Source organism: Pseudophryne corroboree, chromosome 1 (assembly GCF_028390025.1).
Source record: "Pseudophryne corroboree isolate aPseCor3 chromosome 1, aPseCor3.hap2, whole genome shotgun sequence".
NCBI classification, from domain to species: Eukaryota; Metazoa; Chordata; class Amphibia; order Anura; family Myobatrachidae; genus Pseudophryne; species Pseudophryne corroboree.
The window spans coordinates 175465654-175486079 of NC_086444.1; the positions used below are offsets into that span (position 1 = coordinate 175465654).

General features: G+C 45.7%; 1 protein-coding gene across 3 annotated transcripts in view; it reads left to right on the forward strand.

Annotated features, from left to right (window-relative positions):
- Positions 1 to 20426, forward strand: part of MSH3 (mutS homolog 3) — a 534775-nt gene that overhangs the window by 318363 nt on the left and 195986 nt on the right. For all 3 annotated transcript variants that reach the window (XM_063963915.1, XM_063963914.1, XM_063963916.1), the window contains exon 13: positions 3504 to 3636. In XM_063963915.1, coding sequence (XP_063819985.1) covers positions 3504 to 3636 — 133 coding nt within the window. The remainder of the gene's footprint in view (positions 1 to 3503; positions 3637 to 20426) is intronic.

Genomic DNA, 20426 nt, shown 5'->3' on the forward strand with positions numbered 1-20426 from the left:
AAGGAGGCGGCACTCAGAGTCTCAGGAATATAGTGAAAAACCGACCCGTGTTTATTTCAACGTTTCGGGGGACGGACCCCCGTCTTCAGGAATAAATATATATATATATATATATATATATCAAAAGATAAAGTACCCTTTTTTTTGCGCTAATAATATTAAAGCTCGTACCGCTGAGAAATGCCTCCTGTCAGACAAGGCACAGAATTAGGAATAGAAAAAAGAGATTCTCATGGGAGCTAAACCACCTCAGATGTCACAAACAAATGTGTTTATTTTTAAAATTTAACAGTAAAAACTGTAACCATATAAAAAAACATCAGTAAAACATACACATGGCTTTGTGCTATAGATGAACAATACAGACTGATAGTTATCTTGATGAATTTTGTATTGATGATATCCACAATTGAATCCAATATCAATTCTTCCAATAAAGCGTTCAGATGTATGTTGAATTCACAAATACGTGAATGCCCAACGCGTTTCGTCCATACAGGACTTCATCAGGGGTCGTAATCAATAAGGTCAAAGTTTGTAAGATTCAATATCCCATCCAGCTTTTGCCGTGGGTGTGTGCAATATTCTCAAAGATAGAAGATATTCCAATATTCGTGTCTATCATATAAAGTTCACCAATGTATATAAAAAGAAGAAAAATTGCTGTGACAGTGACCTTTTGGGTGTAAATTGACAAATCCAATTCTGAATGAGTATACTATAGTAGACTCCAACTGAGTCAATATCCCTAGTGCTCTCTCAGGATTCTCATTCACAGCTGTAAATGAGAATCCTGAGAGAAAAGAGAAAAATTCATCAAGATAACTATCAGTCTGTATTGTTCATCTATAGCACAAAGCCATGTGTATGTTTTACTGATGTTTTTTTATATGGTTACAGTTTTTACTGTTAAATTTTAAAAATAAACACATTTGTTTGTGACATCTGAGGTGGTTTAGCTCCCATGAGAATCTCTTTTTTCTATATATATATATATATATATATATATATATAGTGGTTTACAGTAAACAAGTGTACGACTTATATTGGTGCACCCTAAAACATAGGTTGGTCACACACCTTGGCAGAATAGTTTTCCTGTTTGTACCGTATGCAGTAAGGAGAGAAGAGGAGAAAATAGGTCAGTTTGTTGGATGGCATTTTTAATTTGAGGATTATTGAGTTTAAATTGGACAGGCGGTTTTACGTTAGCTTAATAGAACTCTGAGAACCATATGTGAGGATGATTACAGGGGAGATTAACTTTTCAAGTGATGAGTGTTTGTCTTTTTTTATTATCTGTTGCACTTCAAATTTTTATCTGTTTTTGAATTTCTTTTCATAGTATTTATAGGTACAGTAATAGCTGTGTTTCTGCGTCAATAAAATAATGGACGCATTGTAACTGATGAACTACACGTGTTGATACTGTGTGCGCTAATACATTCTCCGGCTTAGCAGTTTTTTAAGTCTTGTTTTAGGGCACAGACAAAAGTCATGAGCTAAATTATTTTGACCTTTCTGAAATCAAAACATTATTGTTTACTAACGGATAACCCACCACAAAATCGTAAATTGGTTCTCCACAAAAAACTTCTGATAGGCAGTGCATAATAAATTAGTAGTACTCGTATCTTGCTGCAGATATTGTTCATTCAAACCTGTGCGTTTCCGCTCTATCTGCACCTGTGTTCTCTATGCACATGAATGAGTGAAGTCAGGTTCTAGCTGGGCCGCAGCTTGTCACCTCACCCCTCTATGACCATTTGCGTTTGACATGTTCCCTTGTTTGCTGGCTTCCCTACACAGGTGTTAAAAGAGCAAATGACGGCAGGGTAAAGCCTGGACACAGTGGAGTTAAAAAAAAATTTTTACATTGATTCTGCCATTGAGGTTACTGCTGGACCAAGGAGTTGGGGCTGAGGCACTTGGACGGGCAGACAGTGCCAGCATAGATCCCACCCCACCATCCTCAGCACTTGGCAGTGTGAAAATCACAGAGCAACCAGGGAGCTGCCAATAACATATTCTCCCTTGACTGTGCAGATTGTTTATCACTCTGAGCTGACAAATGGTTTTCACTGTCAAATATATTTAACTATCCTGGAAAGAAGCAGCATTTAAATGCTTTATTATAATATGTCACAAAATAAAACAGAATGATTTGCAAATCCTATCAACTGTATGACATAAATTTACTTTTCAACACTTATGAAGAAGAGTTATATAAAACGTACAGTACTGAGCAAAAGTTTTAGGCAGGTGTGGGGGAAAAAAGCTGCAATGTAAGAATGCTTTAAAAGGATTTTTGAAGGAACTCAGCAGGGAAGTTGTTCCAAACATCTGTGAGAACTAACCACAGATCTTCTGTGGATGTAGGCTTGCTCAAATCCGACTGTCTCTTCATGTAATCCCAGACAGACTCAATGCTGTTGAGATCAGGGCTCCTTGTTCTTCTGTACACTGAAGATAGTTCTTAATGACATCAGCTGTATGTTTGGGGTCGTTGTCCTGCTGCAGAATAAATTTGGAATGATAGATTGATGGTTTTGCATGGATGGATAAGTACCTGCCTGTATTTCTTAGAATTGAGGACACCATTAATCCTGGACAAATCCATTTGTTGAAATGCAGCCCCAAACTTGAACCTCCACCATGCTTCACTGTTGCCTGCAGACATTCCTCATTATACCAACTCTCCAGCCCTTCAGCGAACAAACTGCCTCTGTTACAGCCAAATATTTCACATTTTGACTCATCAGTCCATAGCACCTGCTGCCATTTTTCTGCACCCCAGTTCCTATGATTTTATGCATAAGTCATTTCTCCTTGTTTCCTCATCGAAAGGATGACTTTTTGGCCGCAGTTTTTCCATAAAAATCACTTCTGGTCAGACTTCTCCGAGCAGTAGATGGGTGTACCTGGAAAGCATTCTTACTTTGCAGCATTTTTTCCACACCTGCATAAAACATTTGCACAGTATTGTATATTGTTGTCATAGTGAGTAAAGTTTCCTTAAAAAGTCCCTCTAGCACTATAGGTGCTTTAGCTGGGCGCATAGGGGAAGGGGGCAGAGAACGGCTATGGGGAGGGAGAAGGTGGAGCAGCTGGTAAAGGGATTATCTCTGTCCTAACACTGCCCGTTGTAACCCTGGATGGGCGGCCTGCGATCCAGTACATTGACTGGCACCTCTAAAGTCTTTTCTGGGTGGGGCTGCCATCTTGCCCACCCCCACACCCACTCTGCTGTTCCGACACCGGTGTTTGTGTTACAGTATACATACAAGATTATGGGTTCTATTTACTAAGCCTTAGATGGAGATAAAGTACCAGCCAATCAGCTCCTAACTGTCATTTTCCAAACCCAGCCTTTGACATGTCAGTTAGGAGCGGATTGGCTGCTACTTTATCTCTGTCCACTTTATCTCCATCCACGGCTTAGTAAATAGACCACTATATATAGTACTTCGGTCTCTCATGGTGATTACCTTTTCCTCCTGTAGTGAAATCAATGCTCGCCTGGATGCTGTGTCAGAGGTGCTAACGTCAGACAGTGGTGTTTTTAACCAGATTCGGGGCTATCTATGTAAATTGCCAGATCTGGACAGAGGGATTTGCAGTATTTACCACAAAAAAGTAAGGCAATATTTTATGATCGATCCTATCCCACAACCTTGAGGAAGATGTATGTAGGACATTTGAAACATGTATAATGTATAAAAAACAAATGTGCAGATGGCGCTTCAATACAAAGGTGCAGCAACCTAACAGACAGGACGGTCACCTCAGTCCCTTGAGTAGCTTAAAAATGTTTCTTTGTTTTCGCTGTGGTGCGCTCCCTGGGTTAAAGTGGATATTCTTACTTATCGATTAGTCTATAGGGTCATATATGTTCACCGGTGCTTGGAGATAGACGGGTCAATAAATCACAGTCTCTGCTTTTCCACACGACACTTCACCAGTTCCCCAATATAGGGATTTTTACCAGTCATATTGACTGGTAAAAATCCCTATATTGGGGAACTGGTGAAGTGTAGTGTGGAAAAGCAGAGACTGTGATTTATTGACCCGTCTATCTCCAAGCACCGATGTATAATGTATGCTCACTGTTATTAATACACTGTTAGACCTTGGCGGAGAAATCCTGTTGATACAAAAGTTTTCCATTGTTAGTTTCATGTACTGTCCAAAACAGAAATCATCACCAAACAAAGACACAATTAGGTCCTATTACAACCTCTGATGATCATCACTAACAGATGGGGACTACAATTTTTCCTAAATGTATATTGAGTATCTATTATGCCAAGTTACTGTACAGTTTTATGTAATTGTATATATTAATGCTGAACAAAATGTTCAAGTTCAACCTGTTCTAAGTCTCCCTGTGTATGGGCTGGTTGTCCTTAAAATGTGGAGTTAAATTACAGGTGTGACCCACTTCCTCTGTCTCATTACACAGCTAATAGGCTCCATAACATGTGCTTATGTATGTGAGTGATTTTATGAGCACAGTGGGGAAGTTTGTCAAATTTTATGTGAATAAAACCATGATTGTCCGCATAGTAAATTGCATTATGGTAAAAATTATGAAACAAGTGATCTTCTGAAAATCTGATTACTACTAGAAGATGTATTGTCATCCTTTATTTATTAAATCATATTGCAAAGTAATGTGCATTCATAGGGTTTGTTTTAATAAATGGCAAACAATGACATTCAAACATAGGTTAAAACTGGGACTGAGATGCATTTACCTGAACTTTGAGTAGAGATCAAGCCATTGTTTCACATTACCATATTCTAGTGTTTTGGACCCATCAGTTTATTATCATATTTATCAAAATCTGTATATTACTAATCTGGATAATATACTGCATTTTCTTCCCACAGCATTTGTGTTTAACCTCTTCAGGGATACTGACACATATGTGTACATTTACTTAACTGTTATATTTAATTCCAAAAAATTTTGAAGTTTGAATATACATTATATTTAGAACTAAATCGGCCAGTACATTAAAAAAAAAAAATCTTGACTTGAAATGTATTATCTATTCAATAAATTCTACGAAAAAATGATAGATCTTGAACATTAAAAATGTATCCCAGAAGAGGTTAAAGCTTTGTTGTCCACCTTTGCAGCATTTATGGTGGATTTACACTACAAGCAGAAAGCTGGAGTTACCTCCTGCATGTGCTCCTAAGTTCCTCCTCCTCCTCTCTCTACTCAGTCATTTCAGACTTCTGTTCCGCAGTACTAGTCATCCACAGATGTGTCCTCATACATCTAGTCTCAATACGCCATGCAGCGCAAGATGCCTGGCGTGAGTGACCTGCCAGGTCCCGTGCAGTTCTGTTAGCTTTGGGCGTCTCTTTTTCCCGAAAATTAATCTTATTCCGGGTACACACGGTGCAATTCAGGCTCCGGCCAATATTGACTATGCGCTTTCCCTTGAACTGTCCGGAGGAACGAACCTCCGATATAGTCAATATTGACCTGCTTGCACAGTCTATTTTTCCTTGCGATGCACGAGGAGACTGTGCTGATTAATTTGTTATATAACACTTGTATATTGTGTGTGACTGAGTCTATACACAGTGGAGAACAGAACTTGTATTGTAAAAAGCAGCGACTGCTACATGTACAGATTCAGAGACTCTATTGCAAATAGATATACACGTGCCTAGGGGTGGCACTTGGATGCTTGTGTTACCGTCAGCCTGAAATGTACCAGTAACAGCAAAACATTTCCACTGTACTGTACCATATGCCATCTTGAATGGAGTGTAAATGGGTAGGGCATGCACACACTGCATCTGTAAGCTGCCCTTCTTAGTAAATATGTATAAATAATTAAAAATAAAACACAATGTCAGTTAGTGCCTTTTTATTATTCTATGAAATTGCCAGTCATCAAGTGAGGACTTACAACCAGTCAATCCACCCCTGCTCGTGTGTGCTAGTTGCGTTGCGTTGCATTGCATTGCAAGCAAAAAAGCCAGAAGATGCCCAAAGCTAGAAGAGTCTCATGCGATCTGCGTGCCAAGAGAGGCGCTTTGGTGTCACTGCAGCAAAGATGCACAAGAACACAGTATCTGTAGTTTCCACTTACAACAGCGTTTATTATTAACAGTTATTTACAGTTTTATATATAGAGCAACAAATTCCATTGCACTTTACAACTGGAAGCAACTGTGATAAAACAAAACTGGGTAATAACAGACAGTCACAGAATTAGCAAGGCCCTGCTCGCAAGTTTACAGTCTATAGGGAAACAGGCATTGATGCACAAGGATAGGTGTTTTCTATTGCAAAATGGTTCACCAGATTGGAGAGGTTCTTGGGGGGCTGTAGGATATGGTCACACAGCAATATTGGCCAGGGGTCAAGATTATGTAAAAGTGAAGAGAGAAAATACATGTGAGAATATACAGTATATTTGTGAACTGTACATTGGGGATTTAATTGGATAGGAAAGTTTATGAAGGTTATGTGGGTGGGTCTTGAATTTGATAAGCTTGGCTGATGAGGTGGAACGCTTGAAGGTTTGGAGACTAGAGGAGAGTCTTATTGTGCGTGAGTGGGCATTCCACAGAGTGCAATTGTGATATGAGGCCGTAAAGCCGTCGGGGCCTGGGGCTTTAGAAGATTTAAGGTTTCTCAGGACGGCTGTTATTTCCTCCTCCGTGATATCTCTGTTCAGATCTGCCGCATCAGTGATAGATAGTTGGGGGAGGTCAGCTTGTCGGAGAAATTCTGAAATTAACACATCAGGGGAGTTGGGGCTTGGGGCCTTGGGGTTTAAGTTGTATAGCTTGGTATAATAGTCTCGAAATTCCCTGTTTATACCTCCTGGGTCATATGTAAGTACACCAGAGTCGGACTTTACCGCTAAAATATTGTTACGAGAGGTTTGTGCTCTAAGGCGAGATGCCAGGATTCTATCAGCTTTGTCGCCTTTCTCGTAGAATGTCTGGTTAAGCCTCTGAAGAGTCTTCGCCGTGCGTTCCGACAGAGATAGTGACATTGCATTCCTAGCCTCTAGCAGGGGCTCTAGGTTAGCGGTGGTGGGGGACAGTTTGTGTTGTCGTTCAAGGGTCTGGAGTCTCGTGGAGAGGGAGAGGAAGCTGAGCTTCTGGGATTTTTTAAACCTAGCCGTCTGGCTTATCAGATGGCCTCGTAGGACAGCTTTGTGTGCTTCCCACAGAGTAGTCGGGGATGTCTCCGGGACATCGTTGAGAAGGAAGTATTCGGTCAGGCAGTCCTTAATTTGAGAGGTGACTTCACAGTTATGTAAGATGGAGTCGTTCAGACGCCAGGAGACGGGGGGGGGTCGCGGGGTGATGGATTGGAGTACGGCAGTGATCGGGCAATGGTCCGACCATACCATAGGGAGGATACCAGCGGATTTCAGTTTTGGGGATATATCCCGGCTGAGCAGGATCATGTCTATTCTAGAGTAGGTTTTATGTACCGGGGAATAGAAGGTGTAGTCTCTAGTCAAAGGTTCAGATATCCTAAAGGAATCGAATAGCAAGTGGGTTTTTAAAAGATCTAGTAAGGCAAGGGATGTTAACGACGGGCGGGAGTGGTGAGGGGACCCAGGCCGTGGAGGGGATGATCTATCTAAAGAGGCATCTAGCACCTCATTAAAGTCCCCAGCCATGATAACTTCTCCTCGGCCGAGGCTAGTTAGTTGCGCGCTGATTTTCCTGAAAAATGCAGCTTGGTTTTGGTTTGGTGCGTATATGTTAATTAGGGTGCATAGGCTATCATTCAGCTTCCCCACTAGGATAAGCCATCTACCTGCTTTATCTGCATGGCTGTCCAGCAGCTCAAACGTTAGGTGGGCAGCTATCAAGATGGAAACCCCCCTCTTCTTCTGTGTGGCATCGCATGCGTGAAACGTGAGTGGGTAAGCTTTGGATTTTAGGGCGGGGTGTAGGGATTTCTTAAAATGTGTTTCCTGAAGGAAGACTAAATCTCCTTTGGACTGCTTAAGGGAGAGAAATAGTTTAGTGCGTTTATGGGGGCTATTCAGACCTTTAACATTGTGCGAGTAGACTTTAAGAGCCATGGCCGGCCGGGTCTCGAAACGCTTCATCTCCTCTCTCCGGACACCGCATCCCTACAGAGAGCCAGAACAAAAACATTGTGAGTGTATGCAGATTCTGATTGATATTTATGAATGGACGGACAAAAGGAAAGAAAAAGCCTAGATACCAAGATGGTGCTAGAAACAGGGAGGACAAAACGTGGGAAAGACAGGGAAGAGAGGGGGGTTGGAGACCAGAAAAAACGGCATCTGGCCATATGTGCCGGTCAAGGGGAAACCATAGGGTGTCACCAGGTGACAACGACCGGGCAAGGGTATAAGACCCAAGTGTGGGGACGCAGCCTGGCCGAGCCAGACGCATCAAAGGTTGTGGGCCCTCATCTCATTGCCCCGAGCCTGGGAATCTACGCTTGAAAGGATATATGCGTAAATATCTGCTCCTCATCTCCACCCTCCCCTGGGTTGACTAGCCATATACCAGCGGCCAGCTTAGCTTATCATATCTAGATGGCGGTGTATTGGATACGGGGAGGTGGAACCCTGTTAGGGCGGAAGCAGGAAAAAGCCACATCTAGGAAAGACAGACATACAGATAAACAATATAGGAAAGGAGAATAAGGCAACTTTTAGACTAGGCTGTCCTCAGGGGACTCGGCCAACAGAGGCGGACTTCCGAGTTGAAGGGACCCGCGTCCAATCACGGTTCAGGGAGCGTCTCGGGGTATCGGACGATTCTGCGTGGGGAGCCTCGTTTGTCCGCAGCGGGGATTCGGGCATATTCAGAGACGAGGTAACGCTCAGGTTGCGTAGGAGATCTTTAGCTTCGGCTAGGTCCCTAGCCGAGTGGAGGCGGTTATGGTGCCACACAAGTATGCGGAAGGGGAATCCCCATCTATATCTAATGCCCTTATCACGGAGAGCCAGAGTGATAGGACGGAATTCCTTTCTTTTAATTAGCGTGCTGGGAGCAATGTCCTGGAATATTTGGAGGGAGTGACCCAGAAAGTCCAGTTTAGAGAGTTTTCTAGTCTCCCGGAGCAAGTCCTCTTTAGCCGAATAGTAGTGGCAGCGAAGAATGACGTCTCTTGGTTGAGCTTGGTCCTGAGAGCGAGGACGAAGTGCTCTGTGGGCTCTGTCCAGCAGAAATTGATCATCCGGCGTTGAAGGCAAAAGATGGGTGAACAATTTCTTAAGGAAGCCGGGAAGGGATGTCATATCGATTTCTTCTGGGATCCCCCTAATGCGGAGATTATTCCGGCGCGCCCGATTATCCTGGTCTTCCTGGTGTTCCTGGATTAGGCGCATTTCTTGTCTCATAGCGTGGATATCGTCTTCTACCCCCTGCTGAAAAGCGACCACTTCGTCCATTTTGGACTCCAAGTGGTCTGTTCTGTCCCCCAGGTCTGTGATGTCGGCTTTAAGAGAGGTGATAGCGGTGTGTACCTCCGCCTGGATCGCCTGTACCGATCTTCTTGTCTCCTTAATTTCACAGAAAAGTAGGTGGAGATCCTTTCGGGTCAGAGGAGAGTGGTCGGAGTCCTCCGAGTCTGAGGCGTCGAGTTGCGGCGTGGTCTCTTGGTCTGATTTTTTGGTATTTGCATAGGCAAATTTCTTCAGGTTTGGGGTCGCCGCTGCTGCTTGTTGCTTTTTGTTGCCTTTAGACATAGTGAGGTTGCGTGTGTATGAACTGGTTCAGGAGAATTACTGCATTGGAGTGTTTAAAATAGTCCCGGTGGTGGAGACGGAGCAGCTTCCAATTTATAACATAGGTGATCCCGAGACTCAGGGCATGATCCAATGGGTCACATTATGAGAGATAGGCTACTCAGCCTGTAGCTGGGAGCAGATATGAGGGCCGCCAGCAGATGGAGCTCCAGGATCATATATCATGAGAGAAGCAGAGCAGTGTAAAATGGTGGATAGTGGGTTACTCTGCCCTGGTTAAGTGTCCGGCTCCTGGGGTTCCTAGAGGGCTTTTTTGTGGAATGCCTGAATGGGTTGAGCTGCTCTGGTAAACATGAGGTAGGGGGTAGCGAGGTTATGGTGGTCTAGGGTCTGCAGGCCCAGCGGATACCCACTGCTATGTCTGCCAGGCAGAGATATTTATGAATTGGGGGGCACACTTCCAGGATCCACAGGGGTGGAATCCTGCCTGCGGTCCAGCCGACACACAGGTTCCCCTGGTCTCACCTTCAGGTCCCGCCGGCCGCGTCCGCACCCGGTCTCACTCGCCAAAATGGCCGCCAGCATCCGGGCCGATTCCTCCAGGCCCCTGGGTGGTGCGTCTCGGTCACTCCAGGCAGAGTAGGCAGCTCCGATGTCAAGGGACAGGGCCGCCGCCGCCGCCCGCTGCACTCCGCAAGGGTCCGTCACCAGCCCCCGGCGGATCGCGATGCTCGTCCCGTCACATACAGGGCTCACCGCAGGCAGCCGCCCGCGCCCCGTCTCCCTCGTTGTCGGAAGCCCTCGGGGCCCCGCAGCCACGGAGGTCACAGGAGGTTTTGCAGAGAGTGTAGCTGGGTCCCGCTTGTCTTCTGTAGGAACCGCCGCTCACCTCCACACCGATCGGGGCTTCCTCCAAACTTTAGCCCCCGGCCTCAGCCCGGCACCTAGGCCCCAACCCGCAAGGAGGCAGGAGGCCTCCTCCGGCTCTGGGACTCGGCGTTATGGGAGCAGGGGGGACCGTGTAAGGCAGTAGGATCGTGCTGGGGATAAATGTAGGCCGAATTAAGGGCTAATTCTGTCTTTTATCAGCTCTGGTGCCTGGAGCTGATCCTAAGCACGTCTTTCCAGCTCAGCAGCTCGGCCACGCCCCCCCACAGAGTGCAATTGTGAATGGGAGAAAATAACAAGTGTGGATGAGAGACTTAGATCTTGTGAAGAGCGAAGAGGTCGGGTTGGGAGATATTTGATATTTGAGATAAGCGAAGATATGTACGTTAGTGCAATTTGGTAATGGCTTTGTGTGTGAGTTTAAGAGTTGTAGACAATTCCACTGGATGTGGCATTTACATTACTTTTTTTCCATTTTCTATTTCGTCCTAGAGGATGTTGGGCACTCTCAAAAGACCATGGGGTATAGACGGGATCTGCAGGAGACATGGGCACTTTAAGACTTTTAAAGGGGCGTGACCTGGCTCCTCCCTCTATATCCCTCCCCAGACTCAGTTTTAGAAATGTGCCCGGACGAGACACAGGGCACTCAGGGAGCTCTCAGAGTTCACTGATTGGTTAACTACATTGAATGCCTTGCATGCTAGTGTTACGTCATTAAATCAAAAATTTGATCAGTCTGAATCTCAATCCCAGGTGTGGAAAAGATCAGTGGAGGACGCTTTATTACAAATGCAAGACCCTGCTGGGTCGCACAAGCGTAGTTTTGACCAGTTAGTTGACACGGGTACCGACACGGACTCTGAGGCCGATGTCGATTATGCCGATTCTAGATTGGACCCTAAATTGGCTAAGAGTATTCAGTATATGATTGTTGCTGTCAAAGATATCTTGAATATTAATGAGGACCCTATTACACCTGAAACCAGGGTCCTTATTTACAAGGAAAAGAAGCGCTCGGTTACCTTTCCTCCTTGTTTTGAACTGAACGCTCTCTTTGATAGCATTAGGAACAGCCCTGATAAAAAATTTCTGATTCCTAAAAGGATCAGGGTGGCATACCCCTTTCCCGAGTCTGATAGGGATACGTGGGAAAATCCTCCCACAGTAGGCAAAGCTCTGGCGCGTTTGTCAAAACAGGTAACCCTCCCTGCAGCCCAATTGACGGCCCTTAAGGAGCCGGCGGACCGTAAGCAGCAGGCTACCCTAAAGGCTATTTTCACTACTACAGGGACGCTGCTCAGGCCTCTTATTGCGTCTGCGTGGGTCAGTAGTGCTATTGAAAAGTGGGCAGACACTTTGTCTTCTGATTGGGATACTCTGGATAGAGATAACATCCAGGTAATCCTTGGTTATATCAGAGATGCAGCTGCATACTTGAAAGAGGCTGCAAGGGATGCTGGCCTGCTAGGTGCTAAGGCGAATGCTATGTCCGTTGCGGCTAGGCGAGCGCTCTGGATTCACCAGTGGAATGCTGATGCAGATTCCAAGAGAAATATGGAGTCTCTTCCTTTTAAGGGAGGTGAACTTTTCGGTGACTGTCTTACTGATTTAGTATCAGCAGCTACCGCGGGTAAATCTACCTTTTTACCTTCTGTTCCTACGCAACAGAAGAAACTGCCACATTATCAAATGCAGTCCTTTCGGCCCAACAAGTATAGAAGAGGCCGAGGAAACTTCTTCCTGACTACCAGAGGGAGAGGCAAGAGGGTACCCGCATCCTCGGGTTCCCAGGAGCTGAAGTCCTCCCTGGCTTCTGCCAAATCCTCCGCATGACGCCAGGTCTCCCTTACAGGGGCCCGCACCGGTGGGGGCACGCCTAAAGCTTTTCAGTCAGGTCTGGGTTCGCTTGGGTCTAGACCCTTGGGTATTGAGTATTGTGTCCCAAGGGTACAAACTGGAGTTTCAAGACGTTCCCCCTCACCGTTTTTTCAGATCAGCCTTACCAGCTTCGCTTCCGGACAGGGCTCTGGTCTGCGGTGCAGTACAAAACTTGTGTCAAAATCAGGTTGTGGTCCCGTTACCCCTGGCACAGCAGGGGCAAGGGTTTTATTCAAGCCTGTTTATGGTGCCGAAGCCGGATGGCTTGGTAAGACCAATCCTCAACCTGAAATCTCTCAATTTCTTCCTGGTGAAATTCAAATTCAAGATGGAGTCTCTCAGAGCGGTGATCTCCAGTCTGGAGGAGGGGGAATTCATGGTCTCATTGGACATCAAGGACGCCTACCTTCATGTCCCCATTTATCCTCCTCATCAAAGTTTCCTGAGGTTTGCTCTCCAGGATACGCACTACCAGTTTCAGGCGTTGCCGTTTGGTCTATCCACGGCTCCGAGGATTTTCACCAAAGTAATGGTAGAAATGATGGTTCTCCTGCGCAAGCAAGGGGTTACAATTATCCCGTACTTGGACGATCTCCTGATAAAGGCGAGGTCCAAGGACAAATTGTTGCAGGGCATTGCACTATCCCTGTCCATTCTACAAAAGCACGGCTGGCTCCTGAACTTGCCGAAATCACAGTTAATCCCGACAACCCGGTTGGCGTTTTTGGGCATGATACTGGACACGGTCCAACAGAGAGTGTTCCTCCCCATGGAGAAAGCTCGGGAAATTCAGAGTCTGGTAAAACTCTTGCTAAAACTGAAAACGGTCTCCATTCATCAATGCATTCAATTGCTGGGAAAAATGGCGGCATACGAGGCCCTCCAGTTTGGGAGGCTCCATGCCAGAGTATTCCAGTGGGACCTGTTGGACAAATGGTCCGGATCCCACCTTCATATGCACTGGAGGATAATTCTATCTTCCAACACCAGAGTTTCACTTCTGTGGTGGCTCCACAGCTCTCACCTCCTTGCGGGACGCCGGATCGGGATCCAGGACTGGATCCTGGTAACCACGGATGCAAGTCTCCGAGGTTGAGGGGCCGTCACTCTGGGGGTGAGCTTCCAAGGAAGATGGTCAAGTCCTGAAACTTATCTTCACATAAACGTTCTGGAACTGAGAGCCATTTACAACGGCCTCCTACAAGCGGAACATCTTCGGAACCTGCCGGTTCTGATCCAATCGGACAATGTCACGGCAGTGGCTTACATCAACCGCCAAGGCGGCACAAGAAGCAGAGCAGCAATGGCAGAAGCCACGAAAATTCTTCGTTGGCGGAAAAACATACAAGCGCTATGTCGCCAATATTCATTCCGGGAGTGGACAACTGGGAAGCAGACTTCCTCAGTAGACACGACCTTCATCCAGGAGAGTGGAGCCTCCATCAGGAGGTCTTCGCACTGATAACCGTTCGATGGGGGGTTCCCCATATAGACATGATGGCGTCTCGCCTCAACAGAAAACTTCTGAGGTATTGTTCCAGGTCCAGGGACCCTCAGGCGGAGGCAGTGGATGCGCTGACAACACCCTGGGTGTTTCCGTCGGTGTACATTTTCCCTCCGCTTCCTCTCATCCCAAAGGTGTTGAGACTTCTAAAAAGAACAAACATTCCAGCGCTCCTTGTAGCCCCAGATTGGCCAAGGAGAACGTGGTACCCGGATCTTCAGACGTTACTAGTCGACGATCCCTGGCCTCTTCCTCTTCGCGAGGACCTGCTGCGGCAGGGGCCGTTCGTCCACCAAGACTTACAGCGGCTACGTTTGACGGCATTGCGGTTGAACGCCAGATTTTAGCCCGGAAGGGTATTCCCAGTGAAGTCATACCTACTCTTATTCTTGCCAGGAAGGCTGTGACGTCAAAGCACTATCACCGTATTTGGAGGAAATATATTTCCTGGTGCGAGTCCAAGAGAGCTCCAGTGGAGAAATTTGACCTTAGACGTTTTCTCCATTTTCTACAGACTGGAGTGGATGCGGGCCTTAAATTAGGCTCCATTAAAGTGCAGATTTCTGCCTTGTCCATTTTCTTTCAGAAACAATTGGCCTCACTTCCTGAAGTGCAGACCTTTGTGAAAGGGGTGTTGCACATCCAACCTCCTTTTGTGCCCCCTGTGGCACCTTGGGACCTTAACGTCGTATTATCGTTCCTTCAGTCACATTGGTTTGAACCTTTGCGTAAAGTGGAGTTAAAATTCCTCACTTGGAAAGTTGTCATTTTGTTGGCGTTGGCATCCGCAAGGCGGGTGTCTGAGTTGGCGGCCTTGTCTCACATGGCCCTTATTTAATTTTCCATGAAGATAGAGCAGAGTTGCGAACTCGGCAACAATTTCTGCCAAAGGTGGTTTCCTCTTTTCATATCAACCAACCTATTGTGGTGCCAGTGGCTACTGGCGCTTTGGCTGAGAATAAGTCTCTGGATGTGGTCAGAGCTTTAAAGATTTATGTAGCCAGGACGGCTCCATTGAGGAAAACAGAGTCTCTGTTTATTTTGTATGCTCCCAATAAGATTGGGGTTCCTGCTTCCAAGCAGACCATTGCCCACTGGATATGTCAGACGATTCAGCAGGCTCATTCAACGGCAGGCTTGCCGTTGCCGAAATCAGTGAAGGCCCATTCCACTAGGAAGGTGGGTTCGTCCTGGGCGGCTGCCCGGGGTGTCTCGGCATTGCAACTTTGCCGAGCTGCTACTTGGTCGGGGTCTAACACGTTGGCTAAATTCTACAAGTTTGATACCTTGGCCGATGAAGACCTTAAATTTGGTCAGTCGGTGCTGCAGAGTCAAACGTACTCTCCCGCCCGCTATTGAGCTTTGGTATAAACCCCATGGTCTTTTGAGAGTGCCCAACATCCTCTAGGACGAAATAGAAAATAGGATTTTAAATACCTACCGGTAAATCCTTTTCTATGAGTCCGTAGAGGATGTTGGGCGTCCGTCCCAGTGCGTACTGTATCTTCAGTTTAGTTCTGGTTACACACAGGTTGTGTTTTTGTTTTTTCTTCAGCTTGTTGCTGAGGTTTTGTCCATGTCCGTTGACGTGTTCAGTTATCTGCCATGTTATACGGCATGCTTATGGCGTGAGCTGGTGTTGGCTCACCTTGTTTGTTAAGCCCTTTCCTCGTAATGTCCGTCTCGCCGGGCACAGTTCCAAACTGAGTCTGGGGAGGGATATAGAGGGAGGAGCCAGGTCACGCCCCTTTGAAAGTCTTAAAGTGCCCATGTCTCCTGCGGATCCCGTCTATGCCCCATGGTCTTTTTTGAGAGTGCCCAACATCCTCTACGGACTCATAGAAAAGGATTTACCGGTAGGTATTTAAAATCCTATTTTTTCCCTCTGGTACTGCGCTTACTCAAGTGAATGTGGTACAACAAATTAACAGCATTTTGGCTTTCAACACATTCCATGTGGGTACAGTTCTTCAGATGCGCAAGTACTGTAGTTGACACCATCTAAAATGCAGTGAGAAGAAAATACTTTACTTTTTAACACTACAACTGGGATTCCCACTTCCTACTTCTTCCCCCACCCCATGTCTCTGACCCGGTTGTAGTATGGTATGACCAGCATACCGGCGCCGGCATACCGACAGCTGGGCGAGCACAAATGAGCCCCTAGCGGGCTCGCTGCGCTCACCACGCTATCTATTCTCTCTCCAGGGGGGTCGTGGATCCCTAAGAGGGAGAAGAACTGTTGGTATGCCGGAGGTCGGGATTCCTGTGCCGGTATGCTGGTTGTCGTCGGAAGCCCGGCCGCCGGGAAAGTGAAGACCACCCCTCTCTCACTACACCCCCTTGTATTACCCCTACCCTTTCCCGGGACTTTCTCCTTAACACTCGCATTTCCCTCACCTTACCCACACCCTGTGTCTCTTGTTTTTACCCCTACCCCTCTGTGTCTGACGCCTTACTGTCTCATGTATCGCTCTCCTTATACTGCCACCTGTGTGTCTTTCTATTCTTTGTGCCTCTCTCTACCCACCCCCCTCCTCACCATGCCTCTGTCTTGCTCTTTCACTTTCTCTTACTTAAAGTACTGTAACACCTTGTGTGTGGCTAGCCCTAGATGTCGATAGCAAGAGTGGCCACAAAGTCCCAGTGGTCTTCCGAATGTATCTTTAAATTGCTCATTTTAGATACTTGCTGCCCCTGTTGCCAGGCACCCTGGTTCTGTTGCAAAGCTTATAATAAACAGTCTGTTGAACTGCATTCTATAGCTGGTAAAGTATTGGTTCAGTGGCCACAAACCCCAATAGAGAGGTCTAGCTCGAAGGAATGGCTACAATAAAGAAATCTGTCGTGGAGTTGCACTAACTGTGTGATTTGTTGTGTGGAGTGTGAATATAATAAATATCCTTGATATAGTTGTATAACAAAAGGGTATTTATTGTTATATATATTTTTTAATTTTTTTTATATTGAATCATTGAAACAATTGTATTTTGGTATTCTATATAGGGGTACTGAAGCATATTGTATATTCAAATTACCTTCTCACTGTAACTCTTTGAGGGACTATTTTTACATAAAATATTGTTCTGATCATTAACCATACTTTCCCCTACTAGATGGCATGTTACTCTCCGACTCTCCACCTCTCTAGAAAACTTCAAATGGGGCTCTCAAGACCCACTTCTTCACCAAACCCTGCCAACTCTCCTCCTAACCCTCTTGTCTCCCCCTTCTCACTGTCTCCCCCTTCTGTGTCACCCCGGTCTGTCAACCCTTAACCTTTTAGATTGTAAGCTCGCAAGAGCAGGGACTTCTTTCCTCATGTGCCTTTCCTTTTCTTACTTACACTATTTTATACTCCATACTCCTTTTGATGGCACCTAACCCCTGGTTTTCCATACCTGTCCTATATTGTCCTGAACTGTGAGTGCTGTTTTCTTGTTTGCTTATTTGATTATGTACTGTGTAATGGGCGCTGCAGATCCCTTGCGGCGCCATATAAATAAAGGATAATAATAATAATGCACACCTATAGTAAGGGATAAGTGGAGGGTAGTACATTTAAGCAGCATCCCACATGTATTCTCACCACTGCATGAGGTATTGGGCGACACTCTGAAAGAGAAATTTAGAGCAGTGAGTCCCAGTTCTTGGTGTGTTTCTTGTTGTTTCTGTACTGTCAGCTGCTCACGGACTGCACTCTAGCATACAATATGTCCTCAGTTGGTTAAAGTCTCAGGGTCCAGTGGAGAGAGGTCCTGTCGGTTCCCGTGTCTCCCTTGCTCAGTCAGCTGAAGGGAAGTGTGGGCAGGTGCCTCTGTTAGTCTGTTGACTGTGGAACTGTGTGGGTCAGCTGGAGTCATTTTGCTGCTCTGTAGCAGCTCTAAGCCCCAGATGTCTTACAGGGTAACATTCTGTCCGTTTACTATGCCAGTCAGCCCATGTATTGTGTGCTATGGTGGTGCCCCCATATGGGTCAGGTGATGGCAGCAGTGTGCGGGGAGGTTTGTTTCCCCATTGATGCTGCTTCTCTGCCACGTCAACTGATGCTGGGCTTGTTAACCAGAAGTGTAGGGATGCCTGCATTGCATGCAGGCTTGTGGGAGTGTGGGTAAGAATGTATGTGCATGAGGGCCGTCTTTTCGTATGGGCTCAGTGGGCACTTTCCCAAGGGCCCCAGGAGTATAAGGGCCCTAAGCTGATAGCTGAGGGTCGCCTTTATCCAGGGCTACCAGATTTTTGAAAATCGGCTCGGAACCAGAGATATTCGACTTCAAAGCAGTGGTCCCCATCCAAGCCTGTTAATTGCTCTTCCCAGCCAGATATCTCGGGTTCTGTCTGATTTAAGAGTTTTTCTGTGACTCTCCCCTTTCGGTGGACACTGATAGTTTGTCTCTACTATGCCCATAAATAAAGATATCAGCCTTCCAGCAGCTGGTCCCTGCCACAGCTCCACACGCCTGCTATGCAGTTTTTATGTTTTTTCGTTGGTGGATTGCTCTGGTTCCTGAACTTTGATCCCCAAGTCCCCAGTACCTCCTGAAAGGTGGGTCTCTCTAGTTTTTTTCTCCCATTTGAAAGCTAAGAAATCTATTTTTTAGAAACTGGAGATATCGGCCGTCAAGCAAGCTGCCCTCCCAACGAAAAATGTTGAATTGTAAGTCCACTCCACTATCTACACCTCCCCTGCATATTAAAAACCTCCTACCACCCTGGAAGTCATGCACCAGGACCCCATCGTTCAGCCCAATGCCCACTTCTACAGTTTAGTGTTCTCCTTCCCGCCTCATCTCCCACCATCTGTGCAGTAAAGGAGTAATTAGCAGAAATTAATGCTCCAGGTCTTGCATGTTGAGCAGAAGACAGAACACCCATTACTGCCCGTGGGACATAAAAGCTGCCACTGATCGCACCCCCCAACCCTACTGCTGAAGGATGGGTAGGGAACCCAGTCTGCCTGCAACATCAGCGGGGACACTGGCTCAGAAGGGTTTTTCAAATATTCACCTAGTGTAGGAAGCCCGTACTACAAGCGCCCCGCCCTCTAGAACACGATTCCTGTTTCCTTTGGGTACCCCCTTTGTAATCTAAAATTGCATGGAATACAATTTATTGTCAATTTGTTTTGAATATGATATCTTCATTTCTTGGCATATAACAGCCTTCTGTTCGATGTTTGTAGACCTCGGCTTTCAGATAGCCTTGTTGGCTGTTTAGAGGCCTTTCATGTTGTTGATGAGGATGTTTTCTGCCCAGTAACGAAAATTCTGCATGTTAACTTACTGTAGCCAGACAAATGAAGGTGAGCTTTTTCAAGAAATTGCAGCGATAACACTGTAAATGATCCACTGAGTGATGCAAAACTTCAATAATGTGTATCACGAATGAAGGCCACCATTGGGACGATTTCATATTCAAAACCAATTGAAACTAAACTGTACCATGTATTTCTACATTATGTACTATAATTTTGACTAGTATTTATCATGCTTATTTTATTAACCTTTAAAATCTGTGAGGTGTTTTCCCTCAACCTGTGTTTCTACTCTTTATTTTATGTTGACTTTATTATTTATTTATTTATTTATTTACATTGCACTTACAATTGGAACAACAGTAATAGAACAAAACTGGGTAAAAACTAGTGATGTGCACCGGACATTTTTCGGGTTTTGTGTTTTGGTTTTGGATTCGGTTCCGCGGCCGTGTTTTGGATTCGGACGCGTTTTGGCAAAACCTCCCTGAAAATTTTTTGGCGGATTCGGGTGTGTTTTGGATTCGGGTGTTTTTTTACAAAAACCCCTCAAAAACAGCTTCAATCATAGAATTTGGGGGTCATTTTGATCCCATAGTATTATTAACCTCAATAACCATAATTTCCACTCATTTTCAGTCTGTTCTGAACACCTCACACCTCACAATATTATTTTTAGTCCTAAAATTTGCACCGAGGTCGCTGGATGACTAAGCTAAGCACCCAAGTGGCCGACACAAACACCTGGCCCATCTAGGAGTGGCACTGCAGTGTCAGACAGGATGGCACTTCAAAAAAATAGTCCCCAAACAGCACATGATGCAAAGAAAAAAAGAGGAGCAACGAGGTAGCTGTGTGACTAAGCTAAGCGACCCAAGTGGCCGACACAAACACCTGGCCCATCTAGGAGTGGCACTGCAGTGTCGGACAGGATGGCACTTCAAAAAAATAGTCCCCAAACCGCACATGATGCAAAGAAAAATGAAAGAAAAAAGAGGTGCAAGATGGAATTGCCCTTGGGCCCTCCCACCCACCCTTATGTTGTATAAACAGGACATGCACACTTTAACAAACCCATCATTTCAGCGACAGGGTCTGCCACACAAGTGTGACTGAAATGACTGCTTGGTTTGGGCCCCCACCAAAAAAGAAGCAATCAATCTCTCCTTGCACA